The sequence below is a fragment of the Mauremys mutica genome, chromosome 1 (genome assembly GCF_020497125.1).
Source record: "Mauremys mutica isolate MM-2020 ecotype Southern chromosome 1, ASM2049712v1, whole genome shotgun sequence".
NCBI lineage: Eukaryota > Metazoa > Chordata > Testudines > Geoemydidae > Mauremys > Mauremys mutica.
The window spans coordinates 164,464,969-164,483,753 of record NC_059072.1 but is presented as its reverse complement, the minus strand read 5'-3'; the positions used below and the strand labels follow the sequence as shown (position 1 = coordinate 164,483,753).

General features: G+C 45.4%; 1 protein-coding gene across 3 annotated transcripts in view; it reads left to right on the top strand.

The window, feature by feature from the left end:
- Positions 1-18,785, top strand: part of COL8A1 (collagen type VIII alpha 1 chain) — a 137,502-nt gene that overhangs the window by 113,703 nt on the left and 5,014 nt on the right. For 2 of the 3 annotated variants that reach the window (XM_045008485.1, XM_045008475.1), the window contains one exon: positions 17,076-17,391. In XM_045008485.1, coding sequence (XP_044864420.1) covers positions 17,079-17,391 — 313 coding nt within the window. In that variant the 5' untranslated portion in view covers positions 17,076-17,078. Of the gene's footprint in view, positions 1-17,075; positions 17,392-18,531; positions 18,663-18,785 lie in introns of those variants that run through there. The other variant, XM_045008491.1, reaches the window with a different exon arrangement.

The window sequence follows — 18,785 nt, the reverse complement described above, 5'->3', positions numbered from 1 at the left end:
TAAAATTAAAAAACCCAACAAAATTATGAGAAATAGGTTTAACCTCCCTACTCTATTTTCCATCTGGATGGGCTGCTATAGCATGTTTTGTCTTCTGAATTGAGACATTTCCTTCTAATATTTGAATTAAGGTAGAGAAAGTATGCACAAGGCAGGAGTCTTCCTTTCCAACGGAAATATCCTTCCAATAAAAATTGTCTGAAAGAAAAATATTTTACAGACTTTATTTTTCTTAAAAAACACTGTTTACATCTCTCTTGGCTGGGGACTTTGGGTTTCTGAGGAGTTGTAAAGTTAGAACACAAAGAAAAATAAGAGACAGAAGCTGCCTTTTTTGACAGAACCAAAGCACAGCAAACGGAAATACTGTAAGTGGCACCAATTCATCTCCAAGACCTTTTGCTTTTATAAAAAGAAAAGGCTGTAAAGCAACAGGAAGGCAAGAAGTAAGAAAACACATTGTGTGCACCACCGAAGTGAGAAAACAAACAGACAGTACTATGTTTTGCCAGTTTCAGAAACTAGTGAGCGAGACAAAAAAATTATGACCAAGGAGGTGACCCAGGACACCATGGGACTATAATAGGGAGTCACAGAAAACAATAAATGGTTTCAACCTAAGATCACATAAAAGTACTTGAGAGTCCTGTGTGGCTTTTGTGACAAAGTTCTTCCACCAATAAGCGCAGGACCCACCAAGATAGAGTATTTGTTCGGCTCAGAGATTCACCATGTGGGTCAGGGAACAGCCCAGAGACTTTCCCCTCTGGTAGAACCCACAGTCCAAGTCAATTCCTCCTGTGTCTGATCAGGTGTTGGGAGGTTTGGGGGGGAACCTGGGCCCACCCTCTACTCCGGGTTCCAGCCCAGGGCCCTGTGGACTGCAGCTGTCTTGAGTGCCTCCTGGTACAGCTGCACGACAGCTACAACTCCCTGGGCTACTTCCCCATGGCCTCCTCCAAACACCTTCTTTATCCTCACCACAGGACCTTCCTCCTGGTGTCTGATAACGCTTGTACTCTTCAATCCTCCAGCAATACGCCTTCCCACTCTCAGCTCCTAGTGCCTCTTGCTCCCGCTCCTTGCATGCATGCAACCAACTGAAGTGAGGTTCTTTTTAAACTCAGGTGCCCTAATTGATTCTAGCAGTTCCGTCTTAATTGGCTCCAGGTGTCCTAATTAGCCTGCCTGCCTGACCATAGGGATGACCCAGGCTATCTGGTCTTGTATCTGCAATACATGTTCTATTATATTTCTTCCCTTGTTGGGTTCCTCTTCCCAGATCTCTTTGGCAATATCTAGTATGCCACGGGGCTAACGCCCGTATAATAACTTGAAGGGGGAAAACCCAGTTGAGGTCTGAGGTACCTCACAGATAGTGAACATAAGGTAAGGTAGTTGGGTGTCCCAGTCCTTCCTGTCCCGACTTACCACCTTCCTTATCATAGCCTTGAGGATTCGGTTAAACCTTTCTACCAACTCATCAGTCTGCGGATGGTAGACTGAAGTTCTCAGGGTATGTATATGGAGCAGCGTACAGAGGTCCTTCATTAGCTTCAACATAAATAAGGTTCCTTGGTCTGTTAATCTCTCCTTTGGTAGCCCAACTTGGGCAAAGATCCCCACCAGCTCTTTGGCTATTGTTTTAGAGGCTGTATTCCGCAGGGGGATGGCTTCTGGGTAGTGAGTAGCCTAGTCCAAAACAACAAGTATATATTGATGGCCCCAAGCTGTCTTCTCCAGGGGTCCCACTAGCTCCATGGCTATTCGCTCAAAGGGGACCTCTATGATGGGACGGGGTACTAAAGATATCCTCAAGTGGGGATGGGGACTGTGCAGCTCACACTCCAGGCAGGATGCACAGTACCTCCACACTTCATGTACTCCGGGCCAGAAGAACCGTCGTAGGACTCGTGCCAGGGTCTTCTCTACCCCCAAATGCCCCTCAAAAAGATGACTATGGGCAAGACTTAATACAGCATTCTGGTGTTTTTGAGGTACTAGGAACTGTTAAAGCAGCAAAGAGTCCTGTGGCACCTTATAGACTAACAGACATTTTGGAGCATGAGCTTTTGTGGGTGAATACCCACTTCATCGGATGCTGTTGTACCTTCTGCCCCTGTACTGGTGCAAACCAGTATAAGAGATTCTTCTTCATTATGAAGTAGGGTCCTGGTCCCTGGGTTTTCCCTTCCATGGGGACCCCATCTATTTCGGTCACCTTCCTAATGTTGTCATACCTTGAGTCTTCTGCCTGGTCCCATCCAAACTTTCCTCTCCTGGGGCTAATCTGCCTGAGATATAAGGGCCCAATCTCTGTTGCCTCTACTGATTCAGAGGCATTGGGTGAGGGTCAGATTCGGGTGCTTCTCCCTCCTGGGCAGCCTCCTTTTCAGCTGCTCAGGTCTGCCTACCTACGAGAGCGACCCTCTGGCTTTGAGTCAGTATATGGGTTCCCAAGGCCTTAGCTGCCCTCCTTTCCCTTTTTGACTTTCTACCCTGTCTGGGAATGGAAAATAAATCTGGGGATATTTCAGATAATATTGGGGGTTGAACGTCTACTGTGGATGCCTCACTAATTTCAGGCTTCCCATCTGTCTCCAATCCCCCTACTGGGAGTAAGTCTCCAAACCCTGGGAAGTCCTTCCCTATGATCACCGGGTATGAGAGTTTAGGGACTACACCTGCTGCTACCTCAGTAGTGTTCCCTTGGATCTCGATTTTTACTGGGATAGTGAGGTAGTAACTAACCGTCCCATGGATGCATGTTATCCCCGTACGTTTAGCCTGCAGCAGCTGACTATGCTTCATGAGCTTCCCTGAAATAAGCATGATAGCACTCCCTGAATCAACCAGTGCCATGGTCTCTACCCGATTTAGTTTCACTGCTCTGGTGTACATGTGGGGTTAGTGAGACCCCCACAAGGTGGATTAGGGAGCATGGGTCTGCCCAGTTCCCCAGATTACACTGCATAGGCTCCTCGTTATTGGGACACTGTGTACCCGCGGGCATAACATCTGTATGGGGCCTTCGGCATTCCCCGGTCTCTTGGTTTGGGCAGTCTAACATCACGATCCTCTTCCCCTCAGTGCTCTGACTCCTTGTGGCCTCTGGTGGGCCTTCAGCCCGTCTCTTTTTCCACCTGGGCCTTCCTGGTGGCCCAGTCACCCAAACTCTAGGACTCGGTGCTGCTAGTTTAACCCAGGATGCCTCTTCCTTAACTGGCCGAGTCATCAAGACTGAGGTGACAAACAACTGAGAGTTGGCAGTTTTTCAAAGGAACACTATTAAGGGCCCAAAAAGCAAGCTATTCCGCTGGGTAGGAAAGATAGAAAATGTGGCAAAAGACCACCCTGGCTTAACCACGAGATCTTGCATGATCTAAAAAATAAAAGGGAGTCATAAAAAATGGAAACTAGGACAGATTACAAAGGATGAATATAGGCAAACAACACAGGAATGCAGGGGCAAGATTAGAAAGGCAAAGGCACAAAATGAGCTCAAACTAGCTACGGGAATAAAGGGAAACAAGAAGACTTTTTATCAATACATTAGAAGCAAGAGGAAGACCAAGGACAGTGTAGGCCCACTGCTCAGTGAGGAGGGAGAAACAGTAACAGGAAACTTGGAAATGGCAGAGATGCTTAATGACTTCTTTGTTTTAGTCTTCACCGAGAAGTCTGAAGGAATGCCTAACATAGTGAATGCTAATGGGAAGGGGGTAGGTTTAGAAGAGAAAATGAAAAAAGAACAAATTAAAAATCACTTAGAAAAGTTAGATGCCTGCAAGTCACCAGGGCCTGATGAAATGCATCCTAGAATACTCAAGGAGCTAATAGAGGAGGTATCTGAGCCTCTAGCTATTATCTTTGGAAAATCATGGGAGACGAGAGAGATTCCAGAAGACTGGAAAAGGGCAAATATAGTGCCCATCTATAAAAAAGGGAAATAAAAACAACCCAGAAAACTACAGACCAGTTAGTTTAACTTCTGTGCCAGGGAAGATAATGGAGCAAGTGGTTAAGGAAATTATCTGCAAACACTTGGAAGGTGGTAAGGTGACAGGGAATAGCCAGCATGGATTTGTAAAAAACAAATCCTGTCAAACCAATCTGATAGCTTTCTGTGATAGGATAACGAGTCTTGTGGATAAGGGAGAAGCAGTGGATGTGGTATACCTAGACTTTAGTAAGGCATTTGACACAGTCTTGCATGATATTCTTGTCAATAAACTAGGCAAATACAACTTAAATAGGGCTACTATAAGGTGGGTGCATAACTGGCTGGATAACCATACTCAGAGAGTAGTTATTAATGGTTCCCAATCCTGCTGGAAAGGTATAACAAGTGGGTTTCCGCAGGGGTCTGTTTTGGGACCGGATCTGTTCAATATCTTCATCAACGACTTAGATATTGGCATAGAAAGTACACTTATTAAGTTTGCAGATGATACCAAACTGCAACTGCTTTGGAGGACAGGGTCATAATTCAAAATTATCTGGACAAGTTGGAGAAATGGTCTGAGGTAAACCGGATTAAGTTTAACAAAGAGAAATACAAAGTGCTCCACTTAGGAAGGAAAAATCAGTTTCACACATACAAAATGGGAAGGGACTGTCTAGCAAGGAGTACAGCAGAAAGAGATCTAGGGGTTATAGTGGACGACAAGCGAAATATGAGTCAACAGTGTGATGCTGTTGCAAAAAAAAAAGGGGGGGCGCGCAAAACGTGATTCTGGGATGCATTAACAGGTGTGTTGTGAGCAAGAGACGAGAAGTAATTCTTCCGCTCTACTCTGTGCTGGTTAGGCCTCAACTGGAGTATTGTGTCCAGTTCTGGGCACCGCATTTCAAGAAAGATGTGGAGAAATTGGGGAGGGTTCAGAGAAGAGCAACAAGAATGATTAAAGGTCTAGAGAACATGACCTATGAAGGAGGGCTGAAAGAATTGATTTGTTTGGTTTGGAAAAGAGAAGACTGAGAGGGGACATGATAGCAGTTTTCAGGTATCTAAAAGGGTGTCATAAGGAGGTGGGAGAAAACTTGTTTATCTTAGCCTCTAAGGATAGAGCAAGAAGCAATGGGCTTAAACTGCAGCAAGGGAGGTTTAGGTTGGACATTAGGAAAAAGTTCCTAACTGTCAGGGTGGTTAAACACTGGAATAAACTGCCTAGGGAGGTTGTAGAATCTCCATCTCTGGAGATATTTAAGAGTAGGTTAGATAAATGTCTATCAGGGATGGTCTAGACAGTATTTGGTCCTGCCATGAGGTCCCTTCCAGTCCTAGAATCTAGGAATCTCCCTCACTGCCCTTCGCCTCTCTACCAGAGCGACAACCTCGTCATAGGTGGAGGGTTCGTTCTAGCTTACCCAGGTGCAAAGGTCTGGCGGTAGTCCCCTCATGTATCGGTCGATGACCAGAACCTCTAGTATCTCTTCCAGACTCTGGGACTCAGTTCACAAACACTTTCATGTGAGATGGATGAGGTCATACAATTGGGACCGTGGGGTTTTGTCTTCCTGGTTCCTCCACTTGTGATACCGCTGGGCCCGCACTGCGGTCTTTACCCCAGATCTGGCCAGGATCTCTGCTTTCAGCTGGGGGTAGTCTGCTGCAGCCTCTTCAGGCAGATCATGGTAGGCCTTCTGGGCCTCCCCACACAGGAATGGGGCAAGGATGCCAGACCACTGACCTCGAGGCCAAGCCTCCCGCAGGGCTGTCCTTTCAAAGGCCAAAAGGTATGCTTCTACATCATCCTCCCACGTCATTTTCTGCAGCCAATGGCTAGCCCGTATGATCTGCATCCCATCATGACCATGGTTCAGCTCTGTAAGAGTCTTTACCTGATTTACCAGTTCCTGCAACAGAGCATGGTCCTGAGCAGCCTGGTCCATCAGCAGGCGATTAGTCTCTTGCTGCAGCCGCACTGCCTCCTGTTGGGTGGCTGCCTGCACACGGGTAGCCTCCTGCTGGGCAGCCATGGCTTGTATTGGTGCCCGCACTACATCATCGATTGTGGTCAAAAACATTAAACTTTTTTTTTTTTTTAAATCACCCTCCTTCTTCCGCCGTGCTGTGCACACCGGATCCCACCGCTAACACCAGTTGTGACAAAGTTCCTTCTCTATCTTGGTGGGGCCTGTGCTTATTGGCGGATTTGTTTGCCTCAGAGATTCATGTGGGTCAGGGAACAGGCCAGAGACCTTCCCCTCTGGTAGAACCCACAGTCCAGGTCAATTCCTCCTGTGTCTGATCAGGTGTTGGGAGGTTTGGGGGGGAACCTGGGCCCACTCTCTACTCCGGGTTCCAGCCCAGGATCCTGTGGACTGCAGCTGTCTTGAGTGCCTCCTGGTACAGCTGCGCGACAGCTACAACTCCCTGGGCTACTTCCCCATGGCCTCCTCCCAACACCTTCTTTATCCTCACCACAGGACCTTCCTCCTGGTGTCTGATAACGCTTGTACTCTTCAATCCTCCAGCAATACGCCTTCCCACTCTCAGCTCCTAGTGCCTCTTGCTCCCGCTCCTTGCATGCATGCATGCTACCAACTGAAGTGAGGTTCTTTTTAAACTCAGGTGCCCTGATTAGCCAGCCTGTCCTAATTGATCCTAGCCTCCTTCTTAATTGGCTCCAGGTGTCCTAATTAGCCTGCCTGCCTTAATTGGTTCCAGCAAGTTCCTGCTTGTTCTGGAACTGCCCCTGTTACCTTACCCAGGGAAAAGGGATCTACTTAATCTGGGACTAATATATCTGCCTTCTAACATTCTCCTGTAGCCACCTGGCCTGACCACTTTCTATTTGCTGCTTCTGGAGGATCCACCCCTGCCCCCAAATAATTGTTAAAGCAATACTGCCAAGGCTGAAAGGACAAGGTTAGATTTAACTGCTATGGATATGTGTATCTGCAGTCACTCTGAAAGAAAGCCATGGGGGTATGCAGCACAAAGAATAGTATTGTTATCTTCCAGAGATTTTTTGATCTTGAGGCTTCTGGGTGTGGTGGCCTGGTTTGTCAAGTGTTAATTGCTCTTGACCATTGACTCAGCCTTTAAACCTGTTCCAGCTATTAGTTTCACTGCTTAGGATCTCTGCAGAGGTCATCTGTCATCACATCACAAAATTTTACACAAAATATTCTGATTCAGTCAAGATTAGCTAAAAGCAAAGATATTTGAAGCAGCAAGAGGAGACACTGAAAATAGATTGTTGGTGTTCCTTAGGTTCTTAAAATGGACAAGTACAATACTATCTAAAATCTTGGCTAGTTAGGATTTACAGGACTCAGTATTGTTTTATGATGGTTTTCTTGTGATTATTTAATTTGTTCTTTTTACCGCCTTTCCTCTGCCCCCATAATTTATTCACAGTGATTTTTGTGGTTTATTTCTTAACTTTTGTATATTTTCCTTTGAATGTGAAGAGTAACAAACAACAATGAAAGTGTTTTCCAACTGGCTGCAGATGAATGCACCGACTGCTGCTTGCTGCGGTTAGGCAGCTTGCCAGAACAACGGTTCTATACTGATGCACAGGCAGACAGCACCACACTTTGAGCAACTGGCATATTTCAAGTTGATAGGGTTTTATATTTCTTTTCCCCTTGGAGGGAGGAAAAAAACCTCTCTCATTGAAGTCAAAGGGAGTAGTTTGAGGTAGAATTACATATTTAATGTCAAACCCAGTTTGCCATGACCTCTCCTTTCCCACCCAATATAAATTAAGGGCCTAATTCTGATGCCCTTCTACTGGGTAAATACTCATTGATATCAACAGGAGCTTTGTCTGGAAAAAAAATAAATGAAGTGGACCACCAATGGGATTTCCAATAACCAGTATGACCTCCCAAAGATGAAAATCCAGGGCTAAGCTTGCAAACCCCTTACTCATGTGAGTAGGTTTGTTGTCTTTAGTGGGACTATTCATAGGAATAAGAGTTTGCAGGAGGGGCTCCAACCCACAAAGTTCTCATCCTCTTTGGACTGAAAAGTCCATCACAAAACACCCGTTGACTTCAAAGAGAAAGGGATCGGGCCCCACCACAGCTTGTTGCTGAAAAATTAAAATTAGCCTGTCCAGGCTGTTATTTCACTGTGCCACAGACAGTGATTGCCAGTTAGAGGAAGCCAGTAGAAAGCTAATGTCAAACTGCATACCCCACAGATATTCTCAGACTTAGCTGCATGTTGTCTCTCTCAAACAAGTATTTGTTGCAGGGAAGTCACATGATGAAATTGAGTACTGTTAGAATGGGAACTGTGAAGTCTCACCAGACAGACCACCTGTAAATGGTTTCACATCACAAGTCCCACATGAATGAATTTCAGTACTTCCATTCATTCTTTACACAGCTAGGTTAAAGCTGTGGTGGTACCCCTGGGCATACGCAGAGATCTTCCATGGGTACATCAACTCATCTAGATATTTGCCTAGTTTTAGAACACGCTACATAAAAAGCACTAGTGAAGCCAGTACAAACTAAAATAGGGTGACCAGACAGCAAATGTGAAAAATTGGGACGGGGGTGGAGGGGTAATAGAAGCCTATGTAAGAAAAAGACCCAAAAATCGGGACTGTCCCTACAAACTCGGGACATCTGGTCACCCTAAACTAAAATGTCATACAGATTATAGAGCAGTATAAGCAAGTCATTTACTATAAACTGAAGTGAAAGTACCATATTTATATTCCAGCTGATTTTATAATTATATGGTAAAAATGAGGAAGTGAGCAATTTCTCAGTAACAGCGTTCTGTGACATTTTTGTATGTTTACATCTGATTTTGTTAGCAAGTAGTTTTTAAATTAGGTGAAGCTTGCGGGTATGCAAGTCAGACTCCTGAAAGGGGTACAGTAGTCTGGAAAGGTTGAGAGCCACTGGGTTAAGATGCTACTTTTTAATGGTAATTTAAGAAATGTAGTTGCTGGTACGTTATGTTCAGACCTGGATCTCCAGTGATTACAGTAAATACCCAGAGGAACGCCCTTTTGTGTTTTCTCAGGAGAACACACACATTGGGAAAGATTCTTACTTGAAGTTGGCCAGAAGCCTATCCTGGGTTTTTTATAAAAGGGACACTTAAAAAAAATAAAATAAAGGGAACATGTCTGGTTCCCCTTTAGAGTAGTCTCCCTTCATTTCTGGTTGCTTCATCGAGTATAGAGCAAGCAAATTATGTGCCATATTGTATGCACTGTGGTTAACCTTGAGCTACCACAGCACATGCAGTGCAACAAGAGACTGAATCCTCCATTGCAATGAACTGTCTCTGCTTGCCAGCCCTCCAGCCTTATTGAAGATCTGAAGTGAATTAATGCTGTGAGAGATTGTCACTGCCTCACTGGGGCAATCCCCCCCCCCCCCCGCATCTTCCATCAGACACTGATACAAGGGTTAAGGAAACTTCTTTTCTTTAGGTCAGCAGGGGCTCCCCAAGTCAAAGCACCCTCTCCTTTTCACTTGAGGCTTCTCAGAAGGAACCCACACACATTAGCATAGGTATTTTGTACCACACCCAGCCCTGTGATATGACAGAAATTCGGAAGACTTGATTAGGAAGCCTGGTTGTGAGGTGAGCTGATCACTTAGCTAACTAGTCATCTGAGGCTTCATCAGATCTCAAATCTATTTGGAGAATGGTCACTAAGTTGCTCGGAAGTGGGGGGGGGGGGAGAAATGTTCACATTTACCCTTGACTGCCAGCCTCTCCCCATGGGATTTTCTCCCTCCTGTTCTCTACACTTGCGTTTTCTTGCTTTTTTACCTGCATTATGATCATCTGCTTCTGCAGTTCATAAAGGCTATGGAACCTTTAAAAATAAGCAAATGGAGATTTCTAAAAGTGTTTATAGACACCTAGAGATGCTGATAGATGCCTGGTGGGATTTGCAGTGGCTAGGTGCCTAACTCCCATGGGAGTTGGTACTCAGGCCCTTTTGAAAATCCCCTCTAAGCACCTTGTCTTTAGATGCCTAAATACCTTTAAAAAGCTGGCCCTCGGAGGCAGCAAGGATCGATACACAAGCTGCGCAATCCCAGGAGTAGTTTTGGAAGCACTGTGGTTCAGGGTAGGTCTACTCTGAAGCTGGAGGTGTAATTCCTGGCTCTGCTAGCTCTGGCCAATCTTGTGTACTAAAAATAGTGGTGTAGCTGCAGCTGCCTGGGCAGCGGAATGGACTGGCCGTCCTATGTCCATACCCATGGCGTCAGATGGAATTGCATTTGGGGCAGCTAGCCCATCACATTGCAGCAGCTACATTGCTATTTCTAGCATGCGAGCTCAATAAGGGCTAGTGCAGATATGCCTATCCAAGTTAGGAATTACACTTCCAGCTCCAGTGCAGAGGTACTCTCAGAAGCACAGTTCCATCACTGCTTCCCTCTTTCTCTGGGAGATGCAGGGGCCATAATTTGCTCCTGACCTGTACCAGCAGTAAATTACACCATCTTGTGCAGTGGCTCAGCTGTGCTGGCCAGTGGCTGGATGGAAAAAGCCACAGTTCTGCCCATTTCCTGTCCTCTCCTTAGCTATCCGTTGTAGATCCTAAGATCCAAGCAGCTCCCTCAGGGGCATTAGGAAATTCTTATTTCCCTCCATGGGAGCATAGTCCAAGTCACAATCTAGCCCTAAATAATTTCACAAAGAAACCCCGCAAACCCATCAAAGGCACCAGTACTTGCCAAAACCAACAGATTAAAACAAATTTGAAGTTTCCAAGCCACACTGTTTTGGAGTTCCGATGAGCCAAAAAAAACATTTAAAAAAACCCACTGTGAGAGATCACCTCATTTTTGGAACTTTCTTATCTCCCATATGCCTTATCTGATTTGCCTCAGACTTTCCACCCTGGTATACTTTGTCTGTGAAATTGCAAGTGAATTGGATTAGGTTTGGCAAAGATAGAGGTCAGTCCAAAAAAAAAAAAAAAAAAGTGTGAGGGTTGAGGGTTTGTTTCATCCTGAACTAAGGACAGACTAGCGTATCTCCATAAGATATTTGATTTTTAGAAGTATTTGATTGTCCATAAGGTCTACTCTTCATTTGTGATCCCTCTCACCTGCACACAGTAGTCACATCTTGTAATAAAACTACAAAAGCACTGCATTGCATGAGAAAAAGTAAACCTAAAGGAATTTTACCTACTTCCCCTCTCCATTTCCCAACAAGATGGTCATTTTTTGTTGTTGGCAAGGCTTCCATTTAACCACTCCATTCTCCAAGCCCCCCATCTTCCAATTTCTAAGGTCAGTCACAAGTTAGCCAGTGCCTTCAAAGCCAGGGCATCCCTTTGCTTTTTATACAGATAATACCTTTGGTTTGAGATGGAAGTGGGGAAAGCTGGATACAAAAGTTGTGCTTAGTGAGAGGGACATTCACCTTCCCATTGAGACAGGGTTCCCACCCTCGTCTAGTTGTGGTCAAAGCTGTATGCTAATTACCACTAAGAGTTAGTAAAGGGAACAAAAAGGGATACTGAGAATATAGTGGGGAAATGAAAAACAACAGAAATCCGGATTAGAGTCTCAGAGGTCCTGAGTAAAAGCCTATTGAAGTCTCTGGGTGAATCTTTCTATTGACTTCATTGGGCTTTGGATCAGGCCCATGGAGTCCAATGGGAAGGGGGGAAAAAAAGGTGTGTTTGGGGGAGGGTAAACGTAATGACCCCCATGGGAATGGTGAGTAAATCAACCCCGGAGCTTCAGTACAAAACTCTACTACTCACACTGAACAAATTATTTCATTAGTTTCAGCTGCAGTGGTCTGTTATCCTCTTGTGAATTAATCACAGGAGGGCGCTGAGACATGCTTCGCCTGTATGCGCCCCGTGTGTGTGTGGCGGGGGGTGGGGGGAAGGATGAGAGGAGAAGGTGCGAAAGACATACCAACACTGAAATGGCACATCCTTTTTTAAATTTAAAAAAAGGGAATAGGACATTAGTACATTGACCTACTGGGTGACTCTGGGCAAGTCACTTCAACTTTCTATGCCTCAGTTTCCCCACTTCTGAAAAGGAGATGATACTTTTAAAAAAAAATAATAATACACGGAGCTCTACAAATTACTACTCTATAAGAATACCTACTATGTGCACAGATACCAGCAACTTAATATTGTGAGTTACCCAAAGCAGCACAAAGAATGCAAAAATAAGATCTGCTGAAAATTAAACTAACAACTAATAAAAAGTTAAGGGGTATTGCATCATTAAAGAAAAGAGAGCCACGGGCAGGATAGACTTGGCTTAGCTGCTGTCTACCTTTCTTGCTATGCAATATCTGCCCATTCTTCCTTTGGAAGGGTTATCCAAAGGGGGCTTGATCCAACAACCCTTGAGCCAATCCCAAAGTGAACAGAAAGATTTCCACTATCTTCAAAAAGAAAAGAGTGTGAGACAAACAGTAAGCTCTTAGAATGGGTAATGGAATAAAAAGGGTCTTATTTACAGAGTTGGTCAAAAACAGCTTGGGGGGGGGGAGGAAACAAACCCCACCTAGTTTCACAAGCAATTTTCAATACTTTGAAATAAATTTTCAAAAAATAAAACTATACATTGGTCCATTTGTATCAAAAAATGTCATTTTTAAAAGAAAATTATTAAAGCTATAGAAAACATTATGAAAGTGAGAAGAATTTTGTTTACTAAAATATTCAATAAAAAAATTTAAAATTAAAAGGCAACCTTTTTCACAAAAACAAAAAGCTTACCAATGTTGACAATTTTAGTGAAAATTTCATTTTGAAGAATTTCATTTTGAAGAAGCCATCTTTCAAGGAAAAACCTTTTCATTGAGAAAACATGGAGCAGCTCCCTTTCATTAGTTAGCTGCGCAAACTGTAGTTTTTCTGAGTTGTACAAAATTCATACCTAAAAATTGAAACTCTGCTTCTGATGTCATAAATGGTTGCTATGCATATATGGCTGAGATCCCGCAAAACCAGGGATGATGTTACACAAAGTAGATAAAAGATAGACTTTTAATTAAAATCCCATAAGAAAAAAAGTGAGGCAAAAACACAGCATATAGTGTCGGCAACATTCTCTCTCAACTGAAGGTTTTCCAAGCCTTTCCATGGAGGTATCATGGAAGCTCAGCCACTGACTTCAAGAGTGCAAGATCATCCTAAGGCCCCATCTCAGCAAAGCACTTAAATAAGTGCTAAAATCACATTGAAGTCAGTGGGACTTAAGCATGTGCTTAAATGTTTTGCTAAATAGGGATGGCCGACTGAATTGGGGTTTTATATATTTAGTACCAGCAATTTAATCCTAATTTTATAATTCTTACATCCAAAATTACAACTAAATGTACTGTTTATTTGGACAGCGCTGTTTCTTTGCTACATTGTGTTGGATACTGTAAGCAGCTAGCTACATTTGAGATCATAAAATTCCTAGGAGAGAGAGTGGGAGTTCAGAATCATGAAACAAATACACCATATAGAGTACGTTTGCTAACATACTTTCATTATTTTAATGAAATATTGAGTTCTTCTTTCTAACAATTCAATCCTCTTCAGTTACTTTCAGGTGTGACTTAGGATCATTCTTGGACAGATTAATGGATATGCACTATACTAAATTAAGAAAATACAATAATGATATTATACTATTCTATAATTATATCAAAAAAATGCACTAAGAGAATGTTAAAGCCGCAAAGTTAAGCATTCAGATATTAGAAAGAACCGGTATTAAGGTGGTCTGTTCTCCTTGTGCAACCTTAATTTGGCCCCCTTGTTCATATCCACTATGATACAGTTCTCCTAGCTCTGCCACTGACCCATTTTATGAGCTTGGGCAAGTGACTTAAACAATCTGTGCCTTATTTTACCCATCTGCAGAACCTATAGAATATGTATCCGATGTACCTCACAGACGTGTTGTGTGGCATCATCCTTGTAAAATCTTTGAGGTCCTTATGTAGAAAGTGCTCTTTCTAGAATCTGATTAAGTATTATTACTTTCTGTTCTAATTTGAGAGTGGCCAGGCCAGTAAGAGGGGTATATGTTCCACCCAAGTGTTTACCGTCTTGTTTCTCTCCATTCATGTTTTGTTTGCCTAAATACTATTACTTTGTGGCTGAACCCTGCATCCTGAACCATTTGGCTGAAGAAGAAAATCCAAAATGGAGGACATTTCATTTTAATGTGAATTAGGCCAAGTGGCCACAGCCCTATGGGCTTTTTAAGAGAGCCTGGGCTCCCCATTTTGGCACTAAAATCAGTGGTCAGATTTACAGAAGAGCTCAGCACGCTGGAAAGAACCTAACAGCGAAGCTGTGCCTTGAGCAATCCCTTATTATTTAAGGGATCATCAAAAAAGTTGTTAAGAGCATGAGTTCTCTGTGGGAGCTGCCTTACACTGAGGCCCTCTCCCATCCCTCACATACACCCTCAGGTCCCTGCTAAGCTGGAAAGGGGAAGCTTGGGGCTGAAGCTAGTAGGAGCAACCCAGCCCCAGGTTGATCCTTCCCTAGGTTCCTTTTGCTCCCCAGGTCTCCCTGCCCTGTGGCTGGTCCGGTTGCCTTTGTCCCTCTTTCCTTACACCCTCCCTGACATGGGAGGGACTGAGGGGCCTGGAGAAGAGGGTGGAGCAGCTGGTGGAGTGCGCAACCACTTCACTGCTGGACCTGCTCCCTGTGGGTTGTGGGAGGCTCCTGTGACCCACAGGAGGCTTGACACACCCAGAAGCAGAGTACCCGCCAGTACTCCATTAGTTGCATTGATCCCCAACCTCCCTACCCACTTCCATCACCTCAGGGTCAGGGGTGAGACAAGAACCGCAGGCCCAGTTTTTAAGGCAGCAGCTGGAGCCACTGCTGCAACCTTCCCACCCCACCATTGTACCCACCACCCTCGGCTCCAACCACCCTTATCCTTCCCTCCCCCAACTGAGACCCCCTATTCATACACCCCCCCTTCTGCTCTCACTGACCGCCCTAGAACTTACCCCTTGAGTATTCTGGGAGGGGGCAGTGGCCATTCCCACTTTCCCTCAGCTTCTGGGGAAGCCTGTCTGGTCAACCTCCCATCTTCCCTCCTTGGGCTGTGGGAGGGGCATTGCCCCCTACTCCATAGGAGAATCTATCTTCAGGGCAGGACCACTGACCTTCCCTCTCCTGTTGGGGTGGAGGCCCAGGTCCAAGGCACACTGAGCCTGGCGGGCTCTGACCTGGCCCACTAATGGCTGAGCTGGGGAGCTCACCCCTTTGAGATGGAGAGTCCTGCCACATATGGTCTAGTCTCTCCACCAAGGGAACCCCAGTCTCTAGGGGGCAGGGCCTTAGTGGTAGCAGCCATACATATGAGGCAGGACTCTCCTTCACAGGATCCAGGAGCTGGTAGACTCCATATACACCTGGCCTGAGCAGAAGGAAGGCAAAACTGCTCTGCCCCCAAATATGCATCATTATGGACATAGCGCCTTGTTCAGTACACTTTACTTTGTCACCACCAAGACAAAAAGGGCCCCAATCCTCTGTTGGGCCCAAACTGCACTTTGCAAAGAGATGATGGTAGGGGAGGGAGGGAAAGAAAGAAACTGGATTTAGCTGCCTTTGCACTTCACTGTATTTTCAGGCCATCCAGTGGCCTGCCTAGCCCTCAGTGTAAAGTAAAGGAACTAGATGGACTCTTAATTTTCATTTGGCTGTAATGGCCTGCTAGATGCTGTTCCACAGCCAAGAATACCCAGAGTACTCTGCCCTGGCCATGCCTCCGCTCTCCTCCACATATGTGATGGGGGGTGGTGAAGAGCTATTTTGACACCTCGCTACCAACTGTGGGAACCTCCTTGCTCAAAGCGTTCCCTGGAGTGGAGTCTGAGGCCTGGGGGAAGTAAGGGAAGACAGAAGCAGGCCCAAAGTTTGCAGTGTACATTTTGACACTAGCAGCCAAACCACAAATACTCGCATACCCAGTAAAGAGTAGCCTATAGAGACTCTTCCCACTGCCTCAAATCATCTACAGCCACATCCTACTCTGGTCCCCAAAATCTGTTCTTCCCTAGGAAACTCCCAGTTCTTTGAATCCCTATGTCCCGCCAATACAAAAGGGAAGTGAGCTGGTTGGACATTCAATTATAACTAAGAACAAGAACTTAGACATAGACTCTGGGCCCTGTGTATGCTGTAGTCACAGAATTCACCCTGTGATGCAGATTTCGGCTCCAGAATCTAAGCTTTTCTTTTTTTTAAAGTTACAGTTCTAGACCCCATTATCATGAAGAAAACAGACACATGGACTGAGTGTAGCCAATGTAATGATGTCCGCCTGTGCTCACAGATAGCTTAATACAAAAGTTCTGTGAGCAGGGCCGGCTCTAGGCACCAGCAAACCAAGCACATGCTTGGGGCAGCACAATTTCAGGGGCGGCATTCTGGACACCTTTTGTTTGTTGTTTTTGTTTTGCTTCAGCAGTTGTGCTCCCGGAGGTGGGTTTGTTTTTTGGGTTTTTTGGGGGGCTTGGGGTGGCAAAAAACATAGAGCTGCCCGTCTCTGTGAGGGGTGAAGCACCCTGGTCCTCTCAATGTGGTATTAACACAAAGATCTTAAACAATCAGCATAGTTAACTCTTTCACTGCTGATTATTTTAGTAAAGAGAATTCAGCTAGTGAGCTTATCCCACAAATCCTAATTTGCTTCCCCCACCTGCCCAGGTGACAAAGCCCAAGGCATCCCATATCCAGTTACTCTAACTTCCAGCTCCTCTAATGACTTCTGCAGTGCAGATATGCATTTACAATACCAACACCCATGGCACCTGAAACCTGAAAGTGTGGGAGCAGCAATGGTATAAAAGAAACCGGATTTAGTATAAACAAACACAGGGATTATTGTATTGAGTGTATTATTCATGGTTATGTCTAAACAAATCTTCCAATTAAAGTGCATATGAAGCTGCTAAAAATGTTTTCACCAGTGATGCAGAATCCAGAGATCTTGCTACAGAATTTAGGTCCAGCTTGCTGCAGAGAACAAGGGCCTTTGGCTAAGATACAGGATTTCTGTATGAAAATATCATTTGCATGTTTTTATGTGCAATAATTATCCCCTTTTCTTTACTTCTGCAGGTCATGGCTGTGCTGCTAGCCCCTGTGCAGCTGCTGGCAGTGGCTGTAACAGTTTACCTAGAGCTAGTGAGATCCATTCAAGGGGGCATCTATTATGGGATCAAGCAGCTGCCACCCCATATCCCGCAATATCAGGCCCTTGGACAACAAGTACCTCACATGCCACTGGGCAAAGAAGGCATTCCAATGCAGCACATGGGCAAGGAGGTGCCACACATGCAATATGGAAAAGAATACCCTCATCTGCCTCAGTACATGAAAGAAATCCCACAGCTGCCTATGCTCGGCAAGGAGATGGTGCCAAAAAAAGATAAAGGTAAACAATAGAAAGTGAAACCACCTCCCACTCCTCTCAGATTCGCAGGGACCAACACTGGGTTAATATTTTAGGAACCATAATGAGTACCTAACTGCAGATGAATAATGGTCATAAGACATCACTGCCTATTGTTTCTGCAGCCAGGGGCTTACGCAGCCTGGCACGCACCCTGAGTGGCTGGCCAGGTTCCTGCCACAGAAGAGCATGCTTGGGTACATGCCCAATGAATGTGGCTGAATCTGCTTGTGGTAGAAGTTGGGAGGGGCCAAGCACCAGCTCACAGTGTCATTCACTCAGGTGTGGCCCAGCCACCCCTCCATCATGACAGGGGCAGCGGGGTGATGGGGGGGGGGGGGAAATGTGAGTGAGTGGCATTGCAACCTGGTGCTCAAGGTGGCAGCAACCTCAGTCAGGTTTGGCCTGGCCACCCCAGCTACCTAGTTTGCCTATAGCAAGAGCAGCCCAATAACTGCTTTTCCCAGGAAGGGAGATGTAACCAAGGTCCCACACTGCTGGGGCCCTTATGGCCAGACATAGCACAATAGCTCACTCACTGGGCTACCCCCGAGTTACTCCAGCGCTGTGGCAGTTTCTCTGTCAGATGCTCAGCCCTCTGGCTGCGTCCCCATATTAAGGCCACTCCTTCCAGGGTCACAGTCCTCCCAACACTCCCAAACAAATCTCTTTATCACAAACAAAAATCCTTCCACCTCTCTAGGGCACTTCTTTTGGGCCAATGGGGAACCCAGTCCCACCCTGTACTCTAGCTTCCAGCCCAGCGCCCTGTATTGAACAACTAGGGCTGCTCCTTTACCTGAGCTGCAGTTTTCTTTAGGCCACTTCCTAGCCAGACTTTTAAGGTCTCCTCTTGGTAATTCCATCTCTTCCCTGCTTAATCAAGGTCTCTCCCAGGCCTTCCTGCCTGGAGGGCCGGCCATAATCCCTGGGCTTTCTGCCTAGCTCTGCCTCCAGAGCTTTTCCCAGCTGAGCTTTATCACCACTTAAGCCTGGCTCTCATTCTATTACTGCAGTCACCTTCTGCTCTTTAGGGGAATTGCCTGATTCCCCTCAGGTGGGGTTCACTCTGTAAGCAGGTTGGCTTAGCCCCAGGCCCTCCAGCCCACAGGGCAGGCTATCCTGTCACAAGGGTTAATGGCGGAGGGCAGCCAATCAGCAGGGAATTTCTCTGTGGTCTGGTATGTTTTCCCTGCAGACCTATATAGAAAGATCTGAAAACCTGCAGTCCACAAAGCAAACTTGTAGTATGGGTAAGTCTGCATCTGTAAAATGGAAGTAAAACTGCATAGGGTGTAGCGCACTTAGTGTTTGTACAGTGCTTTGAAGATGTTAAGTGCTATATAAATGCTATGGGCTAGATTGTCCCTTGCTCT